This window comes from Aspergillus uvarum (genome assembly GCF_003184745.1).
Source record: "Aspergillus uvarum CBS 121591 unplaced genomic scaffold BO82scaffold_17, whole genome shotgun sequence".
NCBI lineage: Eukaryota > Fungi > Ascomycota > Eurotiomycetes > Eurotiales > Aspergillaceae > Aspergillus > Aspergillus uvarum.
This window is the reverse complement of record NW_020291314.1, coordinates 57,311-80,913: the sequence shown is the minus strand read 5'-3', so window position 1 is coordinate 80,913 and position 23,603 is coordinate 57,311. Positions and strand designations below refer to the sequence as shown.

General features: G+C 54.1%; 10 protein-coding genes across 10 annotated transcripts; 5 read left to right on the top strand and 5 right to left on the bottom strand.

Annotated features, from left to right (window-relative positions):
- The first annotated feature begins 1,371 nt into the window (after window positions 1-1,371).
- Window positions 1,372-2,094, top strand: BO82DRAFT_352968 (uncharacterized protein). Its single transcript, XM_025634839.1, has 2 exons — window positions 1,372-1,948; window positions 2,039-2,094. Exons 1-2 carry the CDS (start codon window positions 1,455-1,457, stop codon window positions 2,067-2,069), a joined length of 525 nt encoding a protein of 174 aa, XP_025493444.1. The 5' UTR covers window positions 1,372-1,454; the 3' UTR covers window positions 2,070-2,094.
- A 1,154-nt stretch (window positions 2,095-3,248) lies between these two features.
- Window positions 3,249-5,047, top strand: BO82DRAFT_382355 (MFS transporter; the record flags this gene model as incomplete). The annotated part of the gene is made up of 3 exons (XM_025637921.1): window positions 3,249-3,344; window positions 3,462-4,373; window positions 4,443-5,047. The coding sequence occupies 3 exons, from the start codon at window positions 3,249-3,251 to the stop codon at window positions 5,013-5,015; spliced, it is 1,581 nt and encodes a 526-aa protein (XP_025493443.1). The 3' UTR covers window positions 5,016-5,047.
- Window positions 5,048-6,375: 1,328 nt separating this feature from the next.
- BO82DRAFT_411721 (trypsin-like serine peptidase) lies at window positions 6,376-8,764 on the top strand (the record flags this gene model as incomplete). Its single annotated transcript, XM_025639799.1, has 4 exons — window positions 6,376-6,544; window positions 6,612-6,895; window positions 6,947-7,121; window positions 7,197-8,764. Coding segments are annotated over 4 exons (2,196 nt in total), but the record flags the coding sequence as incomplete, so codon positions are not given.
- A 389-nt stretch (window positions 8,765-9,153) lies between these two features.
- BO82DRAFT_43659 (uncharacterized protein) lies at window positions 9,154-10,320 on the bottom strand. The gene has a single exon (XM_025641128.1). It carries the CDS (start codon window positions 10,171-10,173, stop codon window positions 9,559-9,561), a length of 615 nt encoding a protein of 204 aa, XP_025493441.1. The 5' UTR covers window positions 10,174-10,320; the 3' UTR covers window positions 9,154-9,558.
- BO82DRAFT_43658 (zinc finger protein) lies at window positions 10,321-12,062 on the bottom strand. Its single transcript, XM_025641127.1, has one exon. It carries the CDS (start codon window positions 11,950-11,952, stop codon window positions 10,468-10,470), a length of 1,485 nt encoding a protein of 494 aa, XP_025493440.1. The 5' UTR covers window positions 11,953-12,062; the 3' UTR covers window positions 10,321-10,467.
- A 110-nt stretch (window positions 12,063-12,172) lies between these two features.
- On the bottom strand, window positions 12,173-13,201 carry BO82DRAFT_332101 (zinc finger protein; the record flags this gene model as incomplete). The annotated part of the gene is made up of 2 exons (XM_025633165.1): window positions 12,173-12,470; window positions 12,522-13,201. The coding sequence occupies 2 exons, from the start codon at window positions 13,199-13,201 to the stop codon at window positions 12,173-12,175; spliced, it is 978 nt and encodes a 325-aa protein (XP_025493439.1).
- A 3,777-nt stretch (window positions 13,202-16,978) lies between these two features.
- On the top strand, window positions 16,979-18,844 carry BO82DRAFT_280054 (cytochrome P450; the record flags this gene model as incomplete). The annotated part of the gene is made up of 3 exons (XM_025631285.1): window positions 16,979-17,366; window positions 17,435-18,261; window positions 18,359-18,844. The coding sequence occupies 3 exons, from the start codon at window positions 16,979-16,981 to the stop codon at window positions 18,842-18,844; spliced, it is 1,701 nt and encodes a 566-aa protein (XP_025493438.1).
- Window positions 18,845-19,616: 772 nt separating this feature from the next.
- Window positions 19,617-20,123, bottom strand: BO82DRAFT_400631 (S-adenosyl-L-methionine-dependent methyltransferase; the record flags this gene model as incomplete). The annotated part of the gene is made up of 2 exons (XM_025639205.1): window positions 19,617-19,704; window positions 19,852-20,123. The coding sequence occupies 2 exons, from the start codon at window positions 20,121-20,123 to the stop codon at window positions 19,617-19,619; spliced, it is 360 nt and encodes a 119-aa protein (XP_025493437.1).
- A 739-nt stretch (window positions 20,124-20,862) lies between these two features.
- BO82DRAFT_400630 (uncharacterized protein) lies at window positions 20,863-21,419 on the top strand (the record flags this gene model as incomplete). The annotated part of the gene is made up of 3 exons (XM_025639204.1): window positions 20,863-20,959; window positions 21,124-21,230; window positions 21,282-21,419. 3 exons carry the CDS (start codon window positions 20,863-20,865, stop codon window positions 21,417-21,419), a joined length of 342 nt encoding a protein of 113 aa, XP_025493436.1.
- A 312-nt stretch (window positions 21,420-21,731) lies between these two features.
- On the bottom strand, window positions 21,732-22,902 carry BO82DRAFT_390948 (putative short chain dehydrogenase; the record flags this gene model as incomplete). The annotated part of the gene is made up of 2 exons (XM_025638541.1): window positions 22,351-22,902; window positions 21,732-22,261 (listed from the first exon to the last, which is right to left on the bottom strand). Exons 1-2 carry the CDS (start codon window positions 22,631-22,633, stop codon window positions 21,732-21,734), a joined length of 813 nt encoding a protein of 270 aa, XP_025493435.1. The 5' UTR covers window positions 22,634-22,902.
- Window positions 22,903-23,603: the final 701 nt, after the last annotated feature.

Below are 23,603 nucleotides of genomic sequence, written 5' to 3'. Positions count from 1 at the left end.
CCATTGGGCGATCGCGGCGGAAATCATCATTTCGGAGTTGGGAAGTGGTAAGGAGTGTGCCGTATCATCTCAAGATTGTTCGAAGGTTGAAATCACGCCATATGCCAACACTGTTGTTATCCCTGTAGCCATATCTACCAGAGGCACTTGTTGTGTTGCTCGTGCTCGGATTCTGAATATCAATAGAAACAGCATCTGGCCCCTGTTGCAAGAATGCCATCAGTGAGATCGGGGGCTGTACCATCTTAGCGGCTGGAAACGGACCCCACCCTGCACGAGTAGCAGTGGTGGGGCTAGCAAAACTTTCTTGGAATGGAGGTATAAGATTCTAGGCTATCTGTAAGCTTTGCAGCAAGAGGGAATTAGGAAAGTGGTTTTGGAGGTGTATAGACGTAAGGAAGAGGTGAGAGGTAACGTCAAAGGAGATTAGAAGAGCCATCCCTGGGTGGAGCTTTAATTTACTAGTTCTACAGACAATTCTCGCCCTGGGTTACAATTCACTAAGTCCCCCTATGTATTTCAAGAGAGTGAATATCTGTTGAGCTAGGGATCTACTGTTTAGTACAGGGCCTACAGTATACAGACTGGGTGAGCAAGGCCGCTTCTGCAACCAAGGTCTTTCCTGCTCACAAGGCCGTCCATGTGAGCGAGGTCACTCCTACAAGTGTGGAATTGTGTGAGAATTCCTGCGAGTGAGGCCTCACAGGAAGAAAGCGGCGCATAACAGCAAAAGCAAGCACAAATGATATAATCTGTCTTCGGCAAGCCACCCGAACTTCTAATCAGTGTGCTTCAAAGCCTGTGGAATCTACCAATTAACGCAGCCAGCCCCTTGTCCCCCGATGGCCAGTCCCTGGTAGGCCTCAGCGCCTAACATGCTTTGCAATAACAGCAAGTACAAATTTTACGTCTACCAGATCTTTAGTAGTGTTGTAGAAAGTGACGTATGCTTCCAGAGACTAATCAAATACTGGAGTTCATATACTTAGAAAGAGATACAAAGTAGTCCCCGCCCAGTCACATGACTGCCACGTTACCATGACACTTACACCGAGACTCTTCTCTCTTATAGTCCAGAAGTTGCCTTTCATCGGCTTGTCCGACACGAATTCTTATCAAGGATTACAGGTTTCAATTCATCGTGTTAGCAGAGGTTGAGAATGGACATCCAAGTGACTCTCATGGAATTCTTGCAGCGTGGGTTTGAATCGCCTGCCTGCATAGACTCCGCCAATGAAACATCGTACAACACACGAAGCCTTTATTATCAAGCCGAAGACATCGATTACACAAACCAGTGGGCCGAGTTCAACAATCTATCAATCAAAGAACAGTACGGTGCCTTGCTACAATCAACCAAAATCACAGTATACAATGATTTCTTCTCGCCTCAGTCCCCCCCGCAGCCTGTCGTCACCAATGAACTCGTCTGTTGGCGCGTATGGCAGCACATCATGCCCCGAGCTGCACGCGCCCTTCGCTACGGATTCAAGTCGCTGAGCATGAAGAACCCCTCATCTGCAATGAAAGCACTGATACATGACGGCGGAACTGCAGGCTCGACTCCTGACCACTTTGCATCAGACCTAGGCTTCTTCGATGATAGCCTTCCTTTTGAGACAAGATCGAATCGCGCCCCTGGAGTATGCCAGCTATCAAGCAGATGGTCGTTCGCGCTGCACAGCCATCCGAACCCGACTAAGCGACGAGAATTCAAACAGCTTTTGTCACAGGTCAATTGGTATATGCGGCAGCATCACACGCGCTATGGGTTCATTTTGACAGACCGCGAGTTTGTGGCGATTCGGCGGCTGGATGGACCTGGGAAGGGGCATTTGGAGCTGTCAGATCCGGTTTCCTGGGAGGCTTCGGGCACAGTGTCTGACCCCCGACTGACGATTCTTCTCGGGCTTTGGTATCTGGGGATGCTTGCTGCTGATGAGGAGAACTGCTTTTTCGAGTGAGCCAGCCGGATTTCAGTAGTCATGTTCTGGGGAGTTTGCTGTCATTTAACTTCGAAGCTTTTGGGTGGCCTTACTTTTAGATTGATGTGCAGTTGTGGATTCTGATTGGCTAGATTCTCGCTTCGGGCACGTGTTCAGAGTTGCTGTTTGGGCGGTCGCTGGCAAGCTGCTGAATCTCACATTTCACTTCTTTATGCTGAAGCAGCCAGTCTGTGTTGTGAGGTTCATCTGAACCTGTCTCTCTTGCCCGAAGTGATCTCGGGCCACGCGGCTTGCATGACAGCTGGTCGCTGGCCGAATAGCTTTCCATAATCAGCTTCAGCCTCATCAAACTATGTTAACAGTGTCGGGTACATCGGGTTTGGCCTTAATTCCGAAACCAATCATCCCACTATTTCACATGCAGTTTGATCACCGCTTCCTGCGACATGTCTTATGTGCATAGGCCCTGCCATAAGCACGGCTTCACCCCTTCACGTGTCTCCCGTTCGGCGCGTCCATGCAGCTTTCTCCGTATCTGCAACCCATCTCAACACGGCTATCACGAGGCCGAGATCTGAGACCTCAGGCGCCAGATCAACCGAGCGCCCCGGAGCCCCCATCATCATCTCACTTCCATGCTTTGACCCGAAAAGTATAATCCATTTTTGAAGAAAATTTTATGTTGACCGCACTTCCGCTCAGGACTTTTCACTCGAGCCGCATCGACCCAGACACTTCACCAGCGAATACGAAGTATCCAGCAGGGTATACCCCGGGTGTCCCAGTAGACACGCATGATTCATCTCCCTTTTTTTACCGTCCAAAATTAGGTTTCGGCGAACCCTTCATTGCAGGGTTGATGACAAAACATCGGACCCCGCTGGAATGGATACGATGGCCATCAGTCAGCCAGCGGTTGGGCACTGACATCACCACCTCATGCCAAAGCTCAAGCACACAACGAGCTAGCGACTGACAGCTCGACTATCACCACCCGTCTCCATGGATCGGTAACTCCGGGGGTTAAACCGACGACCCCCCTGCACATTATAGCAAATTAAGGTTCTGGCGTGGCCAGCATGGTGCGGCTGTAGAGCTTAACTCCGGAGGTGGATTTCCAATCCGCCAGCCCGCCCAGAGAGCATTCGATGCATCGAGGAACAGCCTCGTCCGGGGGTCTCGTACTATAAAGATGCTCGATACGGTCGCATGCTTTTGTTGTGTGGTCGATACAAATCGGTCTCATCATGAGAAATATGCACTTTTGATCTAGTGCTCCCATCTTCAACAACAGGTATCACCATGAATAGTCTGATCCGCGATGCCCCACTGGGGCAAGTGATTCGATGGGTGACCAAGAAGAAGTACTTCAAATACCCCGAAGAAGAGGCAGACTTTGTTTTCCCTCCCGAACACTTGCAGGGCCTCGCGCGCCTCGGCGTGCCGGGCATTAAAGCCCCACAGGGGAGCCGCCCGCAACAAAGCGAACAGAGCAGCTCCATTTTTCACAACCAGCTCGCTGATCAGGACCCAGAAAAGCTTCTGGACAAACCAATTCCGGATGATAAGAGCGAGGCTGACACGCTGCCCCCGGATTTCGTGATGGTGGATTGGTACGGGCCGGACGATCCAGCGAATCCCCAGAACTGGACTCAGACGAAGAAGGCATTTGTGGGGTTTATCATATTTCTCTACACGTTCATTGTATACGCAGGGTCTGCGATTTATGTCTCGTCTGAGGAGGGGGTCATGGAGGAGTTCGGCGTTTCCACCACGGCGTCTGCGCTGGGGCTGTCACTGTATGTGTTAGGGTACGGAGTGGGGCCTCTCTTTTTCTCTCCACTGTCGGAAGTCCCGTCCATCGGGCGTTCCCCGGTCTACTGCATTACTATGTTCTTGTTTGTGATCATCTCCATTCCGCTGCCACTGGTCCACAACTTCGGAGGACTGCTGGTGCTCCGCTTCTTGCAGGGCTTCTTCGGAAGCCCTTGTCTGGCTACGGGCGGGGCGACGATGCAGGACATCTACTCGTTGCTCTACCTACCCTTCGCACTCAGTGCCTGGGTCACTGCAGCCTACTGCGGACCCGCTCTAGGCCCGTTAATCTCGGGCTTTGCCGTCTCCGCCATGGGATGGCGATGGTCGCTGTGGGAGATCCTGTGGGGAGCCGGCCCCGTCTTCATCCTCATGTTTCTTCTGCTGCCCGAGACCTCCACCCCTACGCTGCTCCATCAACGAGCCCGTCGTCTGCGCAAGCTGATCGGGTCCAGCCATCTTAAATCGCAGTCAGAGATCGTCCAGGCCCAGCTGAAACCGTCCGCCATCATCATCGACGCCATCATCAAGCCCATCGAAATCACCATCAAGGACCCGGCCATCCTCTTCGTGCAAGTCTACACAGCCATCGTCTACGGCATCTACTACTCTGTACGTTACCCTTCCCCCTCCCCTTCCCCCTCCCCCCTCTCCAACCAATACTAAGTATCTCCTCAAAAGTTCTTCGAGGTCTTCCCCCTCGTGTACCCGCCCCTCTACAACTTCACCCTCGGCACAATCGGCCTCGTCTTCCTCTGCGTCCTCGTCGCCTGCCTCCTAGCGGTAGCCATCTACTTCGCCTACCTCCTCTACTACCTCATCCCACAACTGCTACGAGGGGTCCCGAAAACCCAAGAAAGCCGGCTCGTCCCCGCGCTGATTGGGTGCTTCGGCCCGCCCATCGGCCTGTTCTTGTTTGGGTGGACGGCCAACCGCCACATCCACTGGATCGTGCCCACGATCGGCATCACCATCTACGGCAGCTCGGCGTTTATCGTCCTGCAGTGCGTGTTCGTCTACGTGCCCATGTCGTACCCGGCCTACGCGGCAAGTCTCTTCGCGGCCAACGATTTCTTCCGGTCGGCCATGGCGTGCGGGTCCATCCTGTATGCGCGCCCCATGTTTCTGAATCTGGGGATCGGGAAGGGGGTGAGTTTGCTGGGAGGGTTGAGTACGTTGGGCGTGATTGGGATTTTTGTGCTGTATTGGTATGGGGCGAAGTTGCGGGCGAAGTCGAAGTTTGCGATCTCTTGAGTGCGGTGCGGTGGGGTTGTTTTGGGGTGGGGGATAAAATAATGGGTTTGGGTGTGGTGGTGGGTTGAGAGGGTTGTGTGTTTGGGTTAATGCTAATGGATAAGTGGTAAATACCTTTTTGTCTTGGAGATACCTAAAATGACTATCTGATTTGTGTTCAACTTATACCGTGGAGTTGGGAGTTTGTTGAGGGTGGACGTTGCCCTGCATTGGCAGAGATGGATTTCCTTGTGGTGACGGATATATCGGGACCAAATATGATTTTTTCATAACACTGTTCCTGTCCTACAGAAGATTATACTGAATTCTAAGTAAGTGATTATTCCTCAGCTCCATTCACAAGAATTAGAAATTCCACGTGCGAGTCTGGAATTTGTCTGGGGCACATTTGCCTCAACACGAGCCACCCCGGCAATGCAATGGTGATACCCAGCAAGAGACTCGAATGGGGGCGGGGCACGTTCAGGTACGGCGACCCCGTCGCTCGAATATTCCAGATTGAGAACACAAAACATGAAAGTTGATGGATTCTGCAAGAGTCTGCAGCCAGAATGGTAAATTTGAGCGAGGACAGCTGCCTGCAACCTCCGGTCTAGACTGCTTCCCCGCTGCAGGAACGGGATCCCTCATGGAGAAGGGAAAAATACCCGACGGCGGAGATTCTTCGAGTCAAAGCTTTGATGTAGTGGGGTCAGTGGATATGGACCATAGATGTGGATCGCATACTTGGATATGTGTTTTCATCGTGAGTTCACGATTTAGAGGCTGGCTGTAACACAGATGAAATAACTAGAGCAACGTTACGATATAGTGTGGGCTGGGGAATGTCAAGATCCAGATACTATCATTCAACCCTCCTGCCAAGACCTTTTACCCCTGCAGCATGTAAGAACTAGCATCGTGCAGTAGTTGATACGAAGGAGTCCTCAGCAGGTACGCTGTCCGGCCAATCTGCTCCCAGATCTGATCTGAGAACTTGGATGGCATGCACGTTCTAATGCAGGAGACTGTGTTCATCGGCAACGGATACCATTCGATCTATCTGGTTTCACACGCTATATCACTATCACATCTTCATAGTCGCAGCGCAAAAGCTGACCTCCAGCTGGAGAGGCTGAGGAGTGTAGTCTCAGCCAGCCACGAGGACGGCTTTTGAGGGAGACACATGCATCAACAGAGCTGAAAGGAGTCGAGCGACAAGAGTGGGAAATATCTACCGAAGACGAAGCTATATAAGAGGGGTCAACCAGACCAGAAATATCGCTTTCATCATCATCGCATTCAAGCTTCTCTGTAGCAATTTTCTCATTCTCTCTCTCTTATCACCTGCGTCACACATTTTTAATTCTCCTTTTGCACCACAACTAACATCATGCCTGTCGTCGCCGCCACCTGGACGCTGCAAAGCACCCCCTCCCAAGCAGCCGAATCGTGCTTCGGCCTGCAGCAGGAGGGCGGCGAATCCGTCTTCGAAGACGAGCGCCAACTTGTGGATTCAATGCATCTTGCCCCGGGGGGCAAGTACCGCTGTAAGACCACTATCCCAGCCCCCTCTCTTTTTCCTTACCAGATACTGACCTAAAGCCTCCCTCCCAGCCATCGTCAAACTCTTCATGCACTACGCCGGCCAGTCTCCTAACGACACCCGCTACGCGATGGGCACGGGCTGGCTCATCCGGGACGATCTCCTGGTGACGGCGGGCCATTGCGCCTTCGACTGGAAGGAGGGCTTCGGCCGGGCCAACGAGGTCAAGGCCTACATCGGCTACAACGGCAAAGGGTCGATCGACAACCCGTCGGCGAACGTGCAGTTCCGGCACGGGGTCCGCATCGTCACTACTGAGGGGTGGCTGCAGTCGTCCTCGAACCGCCACAACGACGTGGCCTTCATCCAGCTGGACCGCCCCTTCACGGCGGTCACCCCGTTTCAGTTCTCCGACACCCCCGTGGCGGGCTCCGACTCAATTGGGGTGGTAGGATACCCCGGCGATATGCGGTACAAGGGCGAGCCGGGCGCGCAGATGTACGAGGAGTTCAAGGCCGTCCAATGGAACCGTCAGGCGGCTGCGAATAACATGCTGGAGTATCGGATCGATACTTACAAAGGTAGACACCCACGACGGATCCCTTAACCTCGTTTGAACCTCATCTAGATCCTGCTAACAATGCCCTTGATGACAGGCCAATCCGGCTCCCCCGTCCTCCTCGCAAACCAACCCCACATCTCCATCGGCGCCCACGTCTACGGCGACGTAGGCAACAACTCCGCCAGCCCAATCAGCAGCACCGCCACTACCACCGATAGCCTCCTCCTCGGCAACCCCTACGCAGACTACATCAGCGTCTTCGAGAGCTCCCAAACCTACCCCGTTCAAAAATCCGACCTGCAAACCGGCATCCAGTATTTGGTGGTCGATCGCCTCGGCGAGCGCCAGACCCGCACGGCCGAAGAGAACTTCTGGGACGACCTCAAAGATGTCCTGCACGTCGGCGCACCCATCGTCTCCGGCGCCCTGACGACCGTCAGCCCGTTCCTGGGGTCGATCGGGGGCTCCGTGGCGGCGTTAGCCGGGACGGCCATCTCCGCCGCGGCGCAGAAGTGCGCGGAAAGTGGGTTCGTGGATTCCACTCCCACCACTACTGCTGTCAATGGTCCCAGCACGACCCTGTCTGGGGTAACTTCGTCCCCCGGCTCTGCACAGGAGAGCATTCTCGCCGAAGCAGCCCTCCAAGCCTTTCTCAAGGCGGACGCGGAGAAGATGAAGGAGCTGGGGATTAGCACGAAGATCATGGTCGAGTACCAGAAGGCGGCGGCGGACGCGGAGGCGGTGGCGCCCCGGCTTCTGCCCGCAGTGGTCATGCCCGCCGCGCTGCAGGTCGTCCAGGATGTGCTGGCGGGCACCAGCACCGAGTCCGCCATGGTCACCTTCGGGACGGCGTCGGCGGCCAAGGTGTCTGCGCTGCGGGCGACTTCATCATCTTCGATGGCCTCGTTCACCGCCACGATGGCAGGTGAGGACAGGGGACCCGGCGCTGACCCCTTCACTACACGGCTGGTCCGCGCGGCGCAGCAATCATCCGGAGACGAGAGTTTCTGGAGCACGTTTAGCACGGTGCTATCGGCGGCGAGTCATGGGGTCGGCGCCGTGCAGACGGGTCTCTCGGTCGTGAGTCAGTTGATCCCCTACGCTACGGCCAAGGGGGCAGAGAGTGCGTTTGATACGGCAATCGAGGAGGAAACGCCCATGGACCAGCAGATGAAAATCCTGGGTCGTCGCGCGCTGCTGGCCGGGGCAACCTTGCGCGTGCTCCGCGATCTGCCCGCGAGTCAGCTGGAGCAGCTCGAACAACTTCCTCTTCCGGCCTCTGCACTGCGGCAGGAGAGCGCGCACGCGCAGCATCTTAGTGTCGGGGACTTTGAGGCGGGTGAGGAGAGCTTCTTCACGGCGATCCAGTCGGCGGTGCAGAAGATCGGGCCCTCGGTCATGAAGTACGCCCCCGTCGTGGTCTCGGCTGTGCGGCCGGTGATTGCTGCGTTGGCGGCGCCGAAGTTGCAACAGCAGCAGGCGGAGGCGATGGTGACGGAAGCTGGCAATGGGAAGTCGAGCTCGCGCGGATCGAACGGGCTGGTGGTGCCGCGCGTGGTCCGGAAGAAGACGAGTCAGAGCTTCTATGATCGGGTTATGGGGACGGCAAGTCCGACGAACGGTGAGTTTCTGGATGTTCGACGGGGTGTGAGTGTGAGCTGACCGTGATTTGTGCAGGTGTTAGTGTCCGTACTGCCGTCGTGTGAAAGGATTGAGCTGGTTGTGGGTTGTCGATTTGGTGAGAGCAAGATAAGTGATGATGCTAATCGGGATGGGCTGTACTGGGAGGATTGATCTCAGCTACGCCGGGCGATGTTTCGATATTATGGTTTTATGTGATTGATATGATCTTACGTTCTATGGATATGCCGTGTATATCCCTGGGCACCGTATTGCGGCTACGACTTGTTTTGATATCTGATTTGGATGTTTTTCGTGATCAAGCTGGGCATTCTTCATGACCATGGCAAAGAACCTTCAAAATCTGGCCATTCTCTAATTGTTTTCCCGTTCGAATCTGTCAAGTCCTCTAATTCTAGGCGAAGATCGTCATGCTTTATTGCTACTCCTCGATAACAGGAAAGAATTGATAGATTAAAAACATGGGCGTACGAGGGGCTGAACAGATCGTGCGATAAATCACATACTCATGGAAGATTGAAGCTACCTTGATTGCAGAACCGGCCTAAACGAACGCGATCAGGTCACACTGTAGGACACTCAGCAATCCTTCGTCCACGCTTACATCCCTCGGAAACTGTCAACACCGCTTATCTCTCCCCGATTGAGCTCCTCAAGCATGTTCTGCACCCATTTCGTCATCGTCTCCTGATAAACCTCCTCTTTCTTAATAAGAGGATTCCCGGGATTCGTCGACTTCCCCAAATACGCCCTTCTCATTCAAATCGGGTCGCTCGTGCTTCAAAAGGTAAACAGCCAGGTAGTACAGCGTCACGCTATTGGTGATCAACAGCCCCCCAGCACGGCTTACAGGCTGCTGCTGCCGCCGCTCCACACCCCCTCCAGCAAGCCCATCCCAACAAGCCTTCCACGCGTGCAGCGCGCGCTCCATCGCCGACAGATCCACCGGCAGAATGGAAGTCTGCGCCTCGAGCAGTAGCGAATGCAACGCCAAGACCAACATATTCAAATCCCACGCCGTCAGCCTCGAAGCCGTCGACGCCTCCCGCCCCGCCATCAACCCCTTCACCGAGGACTGGAAGCAACTCGACGGATCCTGCGGGGGCAACGCCGCCCACCCCGCTGCCAACCAGGCTGCCCAGCTCGCCTCGTCGCACGGGAACGACGCCCGCGTCTCCTGCGGCGAGAGCAGCGACTTGCTCCCGCAGAGGAGGGCCTGGTAGCAGTCGACGGCGTAGACGCCCCACAGCACGCGCTTGCGCGACTCCTTGCCGATCCACGTCTCCCACGCGCGCGCACTCCGCGCGGCCAGCGTGCACTCGCCGTGGACCTTGAGCAGCCCCAGCTGTCGGATCGTGGCGACCAGGAGCGGGTGCAGCAGCCGTGCGGCGGCGCGCTCGGCGCTGCCGCCCTTGGCTGTGCTGGCGCATTGGCTGAGGACTAGAGCTTGGAGTTCGGCGAGGTTGGGGTCGGGCTTGGCGACGTCTGGAGAGCGCAGGCAGGTTTTGGCGAAGAGGGAGGGGAGGGAGCTCGTTTGAGCATCGTTCAGACCTGTTAACTGTTGAAGCTTGTGAGTAATCTACAGAGCCTGATTTGAAGCGAAGAAGACTTTTATTTGTTATGCGGGTATGGCTATGTTCCGCAGCTCGTTTGAGTAGTGACCATGCGGTCGATGAGCCAGTCAAGTAAGTTTGCACGTTTTGCCAAACACAGCCATGAAATCGTCAATCTCGACGATGATGTCTTCCACCATGCTGTCCTCCACGGGGTCGACGACCCTCTTCTTCATCGGCCGTAGGTCCTCGCGTCCCCGAACCTATAGACGAGGAACCGCGCCCCGAGTCGCGACCGCTTCTGCGACCCCTGGAACGATGACTAGAGCGGGCCCCGGTAGATGTTGTCTGTCGCGAACCGGCAGGGATTCTGCCCCTCTCCGATGGAGTGGCAGGTGGCGCCGCGGGGCCAGGAGACCGTAAGAGAGGGGGCACACGGGGGGGCGGGGCGAGCTTGGCAATGACCCCGTTGATAAACTGCCGGGGCAAGGGCTGCAGGAGCGAGCCCGTCATCACCTTCCGTCCGGTCTCGACGTAACGCTGGGAGAACAGCTGCCAAAGTCGCTCGGAGTAGCGGTCGTTTGTGAAGGGGCGGGGGCAGTAAGGTTCGTTATCGACAAACGCCTGCACAGCGCGATTGACGCCCTCGGTGTCCATTGAGATGGTCCGACAGGCATCAAAATCCAGCATCCAGAGACTCACTATGCGCTTTTTGAAATTCGGGACACGATTGGTCGCGCGTTCGAGTGTACTGGTTCCTGGGCGGAGACGCGTGACGTCCCGGAGGAGCACCGGGCGGCGGACCGCGTTGAGGTCGAAGGGTGTGCTTCCTAGGACAAACTCCACGTCCATCGCGTCAATGCGTGCGTGCCAGTGCAGGATGGCGAGCGCGTCGGCCATACTGGTGGCGTATGCGTCTGCATCCAGGTCGAGTTCCTGGATCTGGTCGACGTGAAGCTTGTAGTTGCGCAGCGAAAAGAAGCGGCTTCCGCCCGGGAGCGAAGACCCGTAGCGCTTGCGGCCGAGCATCAAACGGATCAGACAATCCTTGTTCGCACTGGAGCTTCTCGCTGCAGTGATGTAGTTCGGGTTGCAGAAGAGGTCGATGAGTGCGTCCCTGATCGGTTGGGGCAGCGGGAAAATCCTTTCCATGCACAGGATCTCGCGAGGGCGACGAGGGAAGGTCGGGTCATCGGGGAAAAGGTGAAGGTTTTCGGGCCAAAAGTCGGCTTCTTTATTCGCATACCAGGCCACTCGGGGAATTTCCAGCCCGCTGGCATCATAACCTAGCTGGTCAAAGCTGTCCTGGATTCGGAGGTGCATCAAGTAGTTGTTCCAGAGCTTATCAGTGCGATCGATTAGGAGGACCTTGAAAGCCCATAGTGTGCCCCCCTGCTCGAACACCTTTCCGATCGAGCCTGTCCCGATTTCGCGAAAGGGGGCATTGCAGCCAACTGCTGCCTGTTGTCGTTCGGCGAAGGATGATGAGGTTGATACCGCGGATCGAGTGGAAAGAAGTCTCTTGAGTCGAGCTTGCGGGGACTCGAGCTCGTCTTGCTCCAGGCGCTCCTCGAGCCGGAGGTTTTGCTGCATCGCATCTTGCAGTGAGCTCGTCCAGGAAGTATCTGTACCTTGGTTTTCGCGGCGACTCGCCATTTTTAGCTGTGAGTAGGGAGATGTTGATTGCGTCAATAGAGACTTTCACCACGGACGCTGAGTAGGATAAGAGCGAAGGAACGAATTCTATACAGGGACATGGTGTAAAGGGAAGAAACACAGAATGGATCTGAAATAATTGAGATCATTGTGGAGGAGTGGGGTGTTGTATCAAGCAGTAACACAGTCAGGCACCACCATTCACTTTAAGCTCTGAATTTCACTTGCTCGACTCCACAAGCTCGACAAATTGACAAGCCAGGTTGAATATAACATCGACCCCATCCTTATAATAGATGCGGGCAATCTTTCCAGTAGCACTTAGATATTGATCGCGGAAGGCAGGCCAGTGTGCCGTGTGCGGCCGTGGACAAAAGGGGTCGTTCTTGAAGAAAGCCTCGACAGCTTGCTGAACGCCTTTCAGGTCCATCGAGATGAAGTGACACAGGTCAAAGTCCACGACCCACATGGAATGTGTCCCCAGAATATTTGTGATGATGTTGGTGCCGTCGTTACTACTAGTGGTGTCCATGACTCCGTTGTGCTCGGTGCTGACAACAGTTGGCGACATTGGAGCCAAAACAAATTCGACGTCGTTCGCATCCATCTTCGCAACCCAGTGGAATGTGGCGAGTGCTTCGCCCATGATGCCCGCATAGCAGTCGACATCCTCGGTGCTAATCCCCAGTTCCGCCATCTGGTCGACATGTAACGGGAAGTTGCGGAGGGAAAACCCTCGGAATCGCGATCGGCCGTTCAACGCCGTGCTGTAGGTGCGCTGCCGGCCGATGTACGGTCGGATGAGGCAGGCTTCATTACTGGCGCTGTGGAGAATGTCATGGCGAATCTCAGGAGGACAGTACCTGTCCACGAGAAGACGTCTGGTGTGCTCGGGAAAAGGTGGGATTCGCTCAGACAGGATCGCATTACAGGCTGTGTATCCATCTGGGAACCATCGGAGATTTGTATCCCACCAGGACTGGTCCTGTGGGGTGATGTATTTGTGACACTGAGGTATGCGCGCTTGGAGCTGCGTCGAGGAGTTCCTCATGTTGCGCTTAGCGTATGAAAAGCTTAGGAAAGCCGCGTAGGCTCGATTGTGCATTGTGAAGTCGTTGGCGAGTGATCGAGAGGGTCCTCCATCTTCTCGCTTGACGGCAGGCCCTGTTGGACTTCGTGCCCAGACCGTGCCGCAGAAACCTGCGCCGATCCTTTGATAATCGTCTTCAGAGTCAAGGGAAGTAGCCATGGTGTCTAAGATATTTGGAGTGATTGTAAGAGGAACAAGAGTTTGGTTTCGAGACTGGTATCACGAGGTGAGGTCTGAGTCACGGGATGACCACTTCGCGCGTCATATTTTACCGTTGCTTCGTTATGTGACTTGGGAGTGATCGGAAGTCAAATCCCGGCCACGGTAAGCAGACCAAACCGGTCTGACAGAATCCTCATTCATCCAATGACTTCGACCACTCTGTCGGCCATTTTAGGTAAACGCCAATCCCGAAACCACCTACAGAGCAGGTACACGAACCAGCTGGTACTCGGCGTCTCTGATCAAGCACTCACTGCAGTCTGGAAACCTCGATCATAGCGCAAACCTGCATTTGCTAAGAGATTCACATCCCTGTTGCATGCTGTCGAACAGACAAGTCACGAGGTATGAGTCCAAAAAAACTTTATTATGCTAAGCCAGCCTTGCGCGGCCGTGGTCTCGTAGTATGTTGGCGATATCCTGGTCTCCATACCTCTCTGCCAAGGTTAGGGGTGTTTGCCCTCCGATATCCGTGATATTTATGTCTACATTCTTCGCAGCCAGCAGTAACTTGATGATCTCGAGGTTCCAACGTAAAACCGCCTCCATCAAAGGAGTCTGTCCCCTCAGATTCTGGCAATTGACATTTACCCTCTCCGAGGCCAGGAGAAGACGTACAATGCTCGTGTATCCAGCACGAACGGCTATGGAGATTGGGGTTACCTTCCGAGGACCAGTGAAGTCGGGATTGGCGCCGGCGGCAAGCAGTAGCTCCACGCCGTCCACACTACCCGCCTTGGTGGCCATAAGAAGAGGAGTGTACCCGCTGGCTCCCGTGATCTCTGTATCGACAGCCCCGGTTTCAAGTAGAGTTTTAATGACTGGAACGTGACCACGATGGGTCGCATCCCACAACGGCGTCACACCTTCCCAATTCCTGTGGTCGGGGTTGGCCTCACCCGTGGCCAGCAACATGCGAACAATCCCGTCCCGTCCGCTCTTTGCTGCTCGGCTGAGGGCCGTGTCTCTATCGTACTCGCGGATTGCATCGACATCGATGCCGTCGCATGCCAGCAGCCGTGCAACAACCCCTTTGTGTCCCCAGCGCGCGGCGATCATCAAAGGCGTCCCCTTGCTTTCATAATCGGTCGCATTGACGTCAGTCCCAGGATGCGCCACTAGACAGTCAACTCCCGGCTCCAGCTTGTTGTACGCTGCCACTCCCAGCGGGGTCGACCCGGCCGCAGTCCGCAAATTGGGATCCATCCGATCGTCGGCTAGGAGCAGTCTCATCATCGCCACGTTTCCATCGCATGCTGCGCGCCATAGGGGAGGCTCTGCATAATGTCGATTCGGGTCAAGCTGCGGATGCGCGAAAAGCAACCGTAACGCATCAATGCGTCCGTAACGTATCGCCCACCATAGGAGAGTCTCGCTCCGTTCATTCCCATCGAGCGAATCGTTTGGATCTATTCTATTAGCGTCTAGCAGAAGTTGCAGTGTGAGAAGTTGGTTCTGCTGCAGCGCGCGCCACAGCGGGGTGATCCCGTCAGATTCCCTGGCGTTCGGATCGATGTCCGGGTGGGCGAGGAGCATTCGCACGATCGTCTCGTGGCCTACTCCTCGTGCCAGAGCCGTCTCGCCGCGGTTATTCCGTCGGTTGACTGGGAGGCCGTCCACGGTGAGAAGGAGGCGCACAATAGACTCATACCCGTGGCTGGCTGCTTCTGGTAAAGCCTCAGCGGCGGCGGTGGCTTGTGTCGTGGTGGTGCTGGCGGTGGTCATCATGAAGGGAGTTGTAGTTATCCGGCGTGAGGCCTCCAGCCAGTGTCGAATGGTCCCTTCTGTGCCCATGTGCACGGCCCAGGCAAGGGCTTTGCTGTACTCGCTATAGTTGAAATCATAGCGGTAAAGAAGGGGGTTCAGGAGAGAGTAGAAATAGGTGGATGTTCGGGCTAGGGCGTTGATGTCGGCGGTGTTCTCGAGGTGCTCGGCTACACACAGAAGAAGCTCGCCAGGCAGTAGAGAGAGCATTGTATCACATTGGAGATGAGTTCAAAAGGAACGACGGTGGGATTCTCTAGATGGAGATGGAGATGGGGGCAGGGGCGGTGGGGCGAGGTTAAGTGAATGGTCGCCCGGCCCGCTCCGATGGATCGATCCTCTTGCGGCGCATCCAAAGGCGGTGAGCCTTTGGCCCCGCGATTCCTAGACGATACAATAATTATTACGACAAGGCATTCCCGAGTGGATGGTCCAGCCGGTGCTTTTGTCTTCAAAGAAAGGTGTCTGATATATTGAGGTTGTTGGAAATATTGCCTTGATCTCATAGTCTTGCAAGGCTAGGCTTCAAAGGTATAATCACAGTCATTTGACTTGCCTCCCCCCTTTAAATAAAAGGTGATCTCATGCGAACGAAACCTTAAGATACAAGCCTCCGGGCATAATCCAAGACCACCATCGCAAGCCCAGAGACCCCACTTGTGAATGGAGACACGATCTAGCCACCCAAAATGCGCATACTGGTTATCTTGGCAAAAACTTTTCTCCGGCTGGGGTGTACCCTCCATACATGAGGCTTTGAAACCAGGCGCCCAAAGAACCTGGTGTTGGTTCCCAAAATCAGCGCTCTTGGACTTTTCGTCTTTTTTACGCACCTCTCGGGTAACAGGAGTAAGGATCCTACCCTTCATGACCCCGAGGGATCCGAAGCCAAGGATAGGAAAGATATTGCCCATGTTTATCACTAGTGAACGTGTCTTGACCGATGTCCTTATAAGAATCCGGTGGGTGATGGTGGAGATTATGGCCTCTAGATTGATTTGGGAAGGAAGGCTGGTGACGAGGAACGGAGGAGAAGGGACATCAATTGTGGCTGAATCTTGAGTGCTAAGTCAGCAAATCAGAGTACTTGGGTAAATTGTGCGATAACGTGAGCTACTCGACTTGCTGCGAGCTATTGCTAGGCATCTTTCATACGGGCAATGCCCTTGCCCCCCCCCCCACTTGGGAAAACGCTGAATTAGTCACTTTGGTTCATCACTAGACTAAAAGGCGCCGTTCAGTGCATCTTTTCCTCGGCATCGGGTATAGCCTTGTGCTGAGATGATAGTTGTTTTCAAGGTACCAGCTTCCACGAAAAACGGAAGGAGAAAAGAGGGACGAAGAGCCAATCAAACCCCCAGCCACTTCCGTTAGTAGGCTGCAAGCAAGCATGCCCCAACCTATCAGCTCTGATTTGATGGGTTAGTTGTGCTGTACTGAAAAGTGCCTGGGGTGGTGGTGAACTTGGCGGGAACTGTTGGTGCCCCCCTTGCCCTAAATTTGTGTTGTTCTTTCCCGGCTGCTTCATTCCAGAGCAGAGACTCACTTTGGAAGCTTTAGGTGTTCAATTGACACTATCATAATGATCCTTGTCCTCGACTCATGGCATCAGCTGATCCTGACTTGAAAAGTACTGAATGTATTCGCTAGTAATGCTAGTGGTAAGAAGCAGATTGACTGAGGGGAAGATTGCGAGCTCCCTAGTAGCGAGCCAAATAAGACGAGCTGGACCCCTGTAAGGCTACCTAAATAGGTACAGTACGCACAGTACCTAATAGTACTAGGTCCCTAGGTGCTTACTCCTTTTGCGTCTTCTCTTTCTCTTCTCTCTCTCTCTCTCCGCTCACCCACCCACGTTCTTCTCCATCTACCTCTCGCCTGCCTACCTTTCTCTTGCTCTTCTGGTGATGATCCCCTTACCATTGCCTCCTATTGTTTGTGTGTGGCATCATGATCCTCGATATTGTCGGCCTGCTGGCCTTTTCATATCTGTCATGGAGCATTGTGTCGATGGAAAGAAACTATCGGCGAGCCTCGACTATGGGAATTCCATTGGTGCGCCTCTACACCGATCCAATGAATCTTCTGTGGATGGTTCTTGAGCCCATCATCTGGCCCTGGCTTGACCGGCTCCCCATCAACTGGCGCAACTACAGCTTCGGCCGATACTCCCGCCGTGGCTGGTACTTTGCCGACCGCGGGGAATCGCATCGTCGCTTTGGACCAATCTGGGCAATTGTCACTCCACGCGATGTCTACGTCAATGTCGCCGACCCGCAGGCCATTCATGAGATTTTCCAGCGTCGAACCGACTTCATCCGGCCCAGTCACCTGTACAGTACGTGCGGACCTCTGCCTCGTTCTGCCGCCGATCTGCAGACTGTCTGACCCCCTGCGCTGATATAGAAGTGTTGGAGATTTATGGGCCGTGCATATCTACCGCCAGCTGGACGGACTGGCCACGCCATCGCAAGGTCCTGGCCACTCCGTTCAATGAGAGCGTCATGTCCTTCGTATGGGACGAAAGTGTGGAGCAGACACGCCAGATGCTTGAAGCATGGGATGATGCCGCTGAGGGTCGGATTGCCAGTGTTGCGAAGGACACGCGCACCTTATCCCTCAACGTCCTCGCTGCGACTGGCTTTCGCAAGTCGTTTCCTTTCCAGAGTGCCAATGACCGCGCCGTTGGTCAGGAGGCTCTTTCCGCTCCTAGTAAAGAGAACGCAGGCTACCGTGACGCCCTTCAGACCGTCCTGGACAACTGCATTATTCTCATGGTTCTACCGCGGAAATGGCTGGCGCTTCCATTCGCGCCTCAATCATGGCGTCAAATCTCCAAAGCAGCCGATGACTTTCAGCGATATATGGTCCGCATGTTGGATGAAGAGACCAAGGCCTTGAATCACGGACAGGCTGGCAAAGGGGGTTTGATGACATCGTTTGTGCGGGCCATGGACCTAAAGCAGAAGGCAGACGCCGAGAGGGGGACTGAAGCTTCTGGCTCCCCACCCAAGGGTCTTACGGTGGATGAGATCTTTGGGAACATTTTTGTGATTAACTTTGCGGGCCACGATACCACCGCCAATACGCTTGCCTTTGGCTTACTCCTGCTGGCGGCATATCCCGAGGTTCAAGACTGGGTGGCCGAGGAGCTGCAGGGACTCACCGAAGAAGAAATCAAGAATCACTATACTGATCTCTTCCCACGCCTTTGCCGCTGTCGATCTATTATGGTAAGTTCCTCTGCGCACGAATCCACGTGCCTTATTGTCTTGTATTCACCAAATCACTGACGCTGAGAAATGTATTTCAATTTCTCCGATCGAACAGCTCGAGACTCTCCGCCTGTTCCCCCCAATTCAAGCCTTGCCGAAGTGGACCAGCAGCGAACCCCAATCCCTTCAAGTCAGTGATCGGACAATTGTCATCCCTAATGATGTTGGCGTTCACCCCAGCCTGCTCGCCATGCACATCGACGCTCAGTACTGGAGCGACCCAATGGCCTGGAAGCCTTCGCGCTGGATCACGGCGGCTGGAGCGTCCGAGCGGGTCATTACCCCCGCGCGGAGTAGCTTTCTGCCCTGGTCGGACGGACCACAGAATTGTCCCGGCAATAAATTCTCACAAGTGGAGTTTGTAGCCGTCATGGCTACTCTCCTGCGTACTCATCGTGTCGACGCCGTCGCCAATCCCGGCGAAAGTTTCCGGGATACCCAAGCAAGGGTGCTGGCCACTACGCAGGACGTTGACATGCAGTTGTTGCTACGCATGAAGGATGCGGATCGCGTGCGAATGATGATACGTCGTGTAGCGTGAGTCACCGTATAGGTGGTGCAAGTGCGATTGGTCCGTCAGCTATTCGAATGGTGCTTGGATGCATATTTCAAGCAGAAACAGGTCTCACCGTGTATTAGTGCCCGAGGTTCTTATTTCATAATACCCGGTGATCTTGTCTTTGTTTTTGTCTCTCTCTTTTGTTTTTCAATTAGATACTACTATAACTCAGCGGTGATGCTATTTTCCAATGACCAGAAACTGGAGGCTGATTTGCGTCTATCCTACATCAAAGAGAGTCTTCTTTCTGGCCCATGAAGAGAAAAGTGTCCAAATTATCATCGCCAGGAGTCAGTCATTGTATCATACATAATCTCCACCACAACTATTCCTCATCTCATATATCCCGGAAGAGCTCTTACTACAAAGACGTTCACTTATTCGCCTCAGAACCTCCCCTGCGTCCTAAAATTCCCTTCACCCTCCTACAACGGGGAATTGCACCATCTATTCTTCTCTCCGGAGAAAGCTGACGGAGGTCCTGTGCTCCTCGCCCAGGCTGCCACTCACCGCCCACCTCGGAGGCCTTAGCTAGTTCCTCGCAGATAGCCCGAGGTAGTCAGAATCCAAGCATCTTCCACCTCTCTCACAGGTGTCATCAAAAGCATCAAAGATCCAAACGAAGGCAAGGACCAAGGGTATGATGTGCATTCTATTGTTGACGAGCTATATCCCCTCAAAGTGCATACATGCCCACAACACGATAACAGAAAGGCGAGCATGAATTCATCATCAAAACCCTTTCTCACCCCATTCACTCCGCCTCGGTGAACAACGCTTTCCAGGTCTCCGCATCTCGTTCGCAGGCGCTGTTGAACGCCTTCATCGAGATATCCATATACCTATACACATGATCCCAAGGGGAACGCGTGGGCCCGTCAGTCAAAGGAGAGTTCAAAGGCGCAGATACCAGCCAAAGGGAATCAGGAAGAGAGGTGGCAGGGGCGTAAGGTAGGGAATAGGATGTCATCGGGAAGGCGATGGCTTACCAAATATCTCGCTCGGCCTTCGGCCCCAAAACCCCGGGTTCAGGAATACATATGTCATTGACTACCACCCGGGCGCCGGGCGTGAGAGCGGGGGTGAGGTTACGGAGAATCTTGACGGCATAGGTGTCAGACCAGTCATGCAGGATCCAGCGCAGCAAGTAGACATCTGCGCCGTGGACAGGTTGCGGGGTTAGGAAATCGTGCGCCATGCCGGTGACACGCGCGGCGACATCGGCAGGGACCCGGGCTCCCAGTCCCGTGAGCAAGAGCATACCCCTGGTAGACAGATAGTGTTTAGCCTGTATCCTTGGAATTCTTCTTACAGATTCATGTGGTTCCTCCGATCCTGCTTTTCAATGGAACATATTTAGACCTGTGGCCTTACCCACTGGCTCACCTGTACGGTATCTACCCGCCTTCGGGTACAAGAGATAACTGTGCTATTACGGTGAATAGTCGAGGTTGTGATTCTACGTCTCATCAAGGCAAGATCTTACCTGTCGGCAGAGAGTAGTGAAGCATAGAACAATTCTGATGTACAAGTGAATGCGCCAGGATATATAGTTGAATGCCTGATGCTCTTTCTTCACTGCATACTCCGCGATGATTCACCACCGCCACAATATGACAGGTCCGCTCTTCCCTTCTATAAAGAATAGAGTGGTTCAAGCTACCTCCTTCCTGAACTGCACTCCATACAGAAGTCCTTCCTACTACCTATCTCAGACATTCTCCCCATACCTTCCCTTGCGAGATTCAGCTTTCTCTCTCTCTCGGGCAGAATGCATCATTTCGTCTTTCTTTGAATTACTTCATGAGACAAGGGTATTACAATTGAGTCTTTCTTGGTATCGACGAGTCCGAAGACCAAGTCAGCCAGCACCTCAATCAATAGAGGCGCTCATGAACTTCACCCTTCCATGGAGAAAATCACGATGAACGCCCCCACGTGGGCACGAATTTTCCCCCGACAATGTCGTCTCCTGGCAGATCCTCGGACCGACGGCCATCATGGTCATGATCGCCCTGGCCATGTCGCTCGTCACGTTTGGGCCTTGTGGCTGGTGGCAGGGGCAAATCTGCGGGAAAAGGCCCGAGTGGATACTCGGTAAGTGCACAGGCAATACGGTCAAAGTCTCTCTATTGATGCAAAGACAGCTGTCAATCTGAGTGAAGGGGGCTCCCCAGCTTTTAGGATATATACGTAAGTAAACATTGCTTGCAGGAAAGATCCCGGGAGAGCTTTAATTGCTAATCAAATAACCGAGTTAGTGGCCGTTCAGCACCACCAGGTAGCTACGGGCAAACCTGCTCGGCCGCTCTTTGGCCTCTTGTCAGGCGGGGATCACTTCAATTTCTATCGTCTTTACGAGTGCAAGGTAAGTACTATAGGAAGCTTTTCGAAGAAGTCCTTTCTAAGAGCCCTATAGTACTGCTGCCTCGAGCTGCGTTGGTTTATTCCAGAGCATCGAGAACGAATCCTGGATCTCTTAGCCAAGCTATGTAGAGAGGCGTTGGAAGCAGCGACTCCGCGGGGGAGCGAGGCAATGGAGACCACCAGCGGCTAGGAGGGTTGATTCTGGCCAACGACCTCGACAAAGGTCGCACGTAGTGCATCAGCCCTCCTAATCGCTGGTGGTGGGCCTGTTGTTGTTCCTGTTGGGGGTGTTTGTATCGTTTCTTTTTTGTCCGCCTGCGTACGGCATTGCTTTTCGAGTAATGTATATATTACCTCAGATGGTACCTAACCAAGAGTCAGAACGACAATGAAGCTTTTACCTCCCACGATGTTACACCAGGATTGTTTTGTCGGTGCTGTAAGTCCGAGTACAGGTCTTGGATTACAACTATTATAGAAATGCACAGTCGATCACGACCCATCACCATTCTTGAATGCCGTCCCTGTTTAAGACCCTCCCCACATCCCCATCGCGCTCCCCCTCCACCACCGCCCGAATGAACGGGCCCGCCACCGCCGGATCCCCGGCACCCATCGCCCTCATCAGCGCGGGACTACCCCCCAGCCCCGTGGCAAGATACCCCGGCGAGATGGCAAAGACCTTCACCCCGTCTGGCTGCAGGATGCGATGCCACTCGCGCATCAGCATGTTCAGCCCGGTCTTAGCGCTGCGGTAGGCCGGCACGCCCACCCCGGGCCCGGAGTGGGGTTTCGGCCACCCGGTCGCGGTCGGGGCCCGGTTGACGGCGATCGCAAGGTTCTCGGTTCCGGCGAGGGTGGCGGTCCCCGAGGTGATGAAGAGAAGACGGGGATCGTCGCTTTGGAGCAGCAGTGGGATGAATGTCGAGGTCACGATCTGCGTGCTGGTCGTGTTGACATTCCAGGTTCTGTTCCAGAGGTCGCGGTCGGACGTCAGGTCACCGCGGGTGGCCGGGGATTCGAAGGATGCGCCTTTGCAAAGGTGTTAAGATTCTTTCTTGATGTGGAATGGTTGGAATTGGGGCTCTTGGAGAGTCATTTTGTACAGGACATGTACGCACCTGCATTGTTGATTAGAACGTCTACCCGACCGTGGGCTGACGAGATCTCTTCGTAGGCATGTTGGATGGATGCGTCGTCTTCGATGTCAATGATGATCGGGGTGAGTGTACTCGACGAGCTGGGGAATTCGGTCTGGATGGCTTGGATAGCGTCGTGGGCCTTGGTAGACGAGCGGGCGCCGACGAGGATGTGGTAGCTCCGCGGGGAGTCGCTGAGTGCGCGGACGATCTGGAAGCCGATGCCGGTGTTGGCGCCAGTGATGAAGACGACGGTGGATGTCATCGTTGTTTCCTTAAGGATGTTTTAGGGTCGAGGGTTTCTTGACGGGAAGATGTGTTATGTTACGTGTTGCAAGGGCTCGCATACTTCTATATACTCGGAAATTATATTGTGCGTGGTCGTGCTCAGACAGAGACCCGGATTTGAGGCCGTAGACCGAAGCTCCAGGTAGCCTAAGTCCGTTGCTTCCCACAATTGCCGGAGGTAGCTTAAGTCCGTTGCTTCCCCACAATTGCCGGAGACCAACCCTTTCAACCGATGAGAGAACCAACGGAGAGCAGAGGGCAATATTAGATGATGATGTCGCGCAACAGCCACCGAGGCCTCGGTCGATTCCGTTCAACATGCCCCTCGCCAGCCTCATTCAACTGGATAAGTTACGGAGGGCAAGGGCGGGACAGAGGGGAAGTTAATACTCCGCCGTCACATGACACTACCAATGTGCCTGCTGGCAAAGCAAGCGGCATATCTATGAGAACTCTGGCCCCGTCGCAGCATATCACCTTTAACATACCTGGACGGAGTAAGCCATGCAAATGACGCTTGCAAGTGATGGCAGAGAGCATAGAGCCAAAAAAAAAAAAAAAAAAAAAAAGACCTGCACAGCACATTCAACCGGTGCCTGGTGACATAAGTGCACTCAACAGCACTACTACTTAACGCTGTTGACATCGTGCTCAATCGGTGCGACCAAGCCACATCTCATTTCTGGTATGGGAGATCTGAGAAAGTCAATCGAGTAATCGTTGAAGTCAACACAGGACCACAAACAAGTTATAATGGCCTACCGCTGACGTCAATGCAAAGCCAATTCAAATGCATATGAAGCCTGCCATAGACTTTTCCCGAGAGTTCCAATCCCTACCTCCTCCAGAACTTCTTCATCAACGTCTCAACTGCAGCCTACATCGACACAGGAAAACGTGCCAGAATATCCCTCAGCCTAATTACCCGAACCGTCCTGCGCAACCCT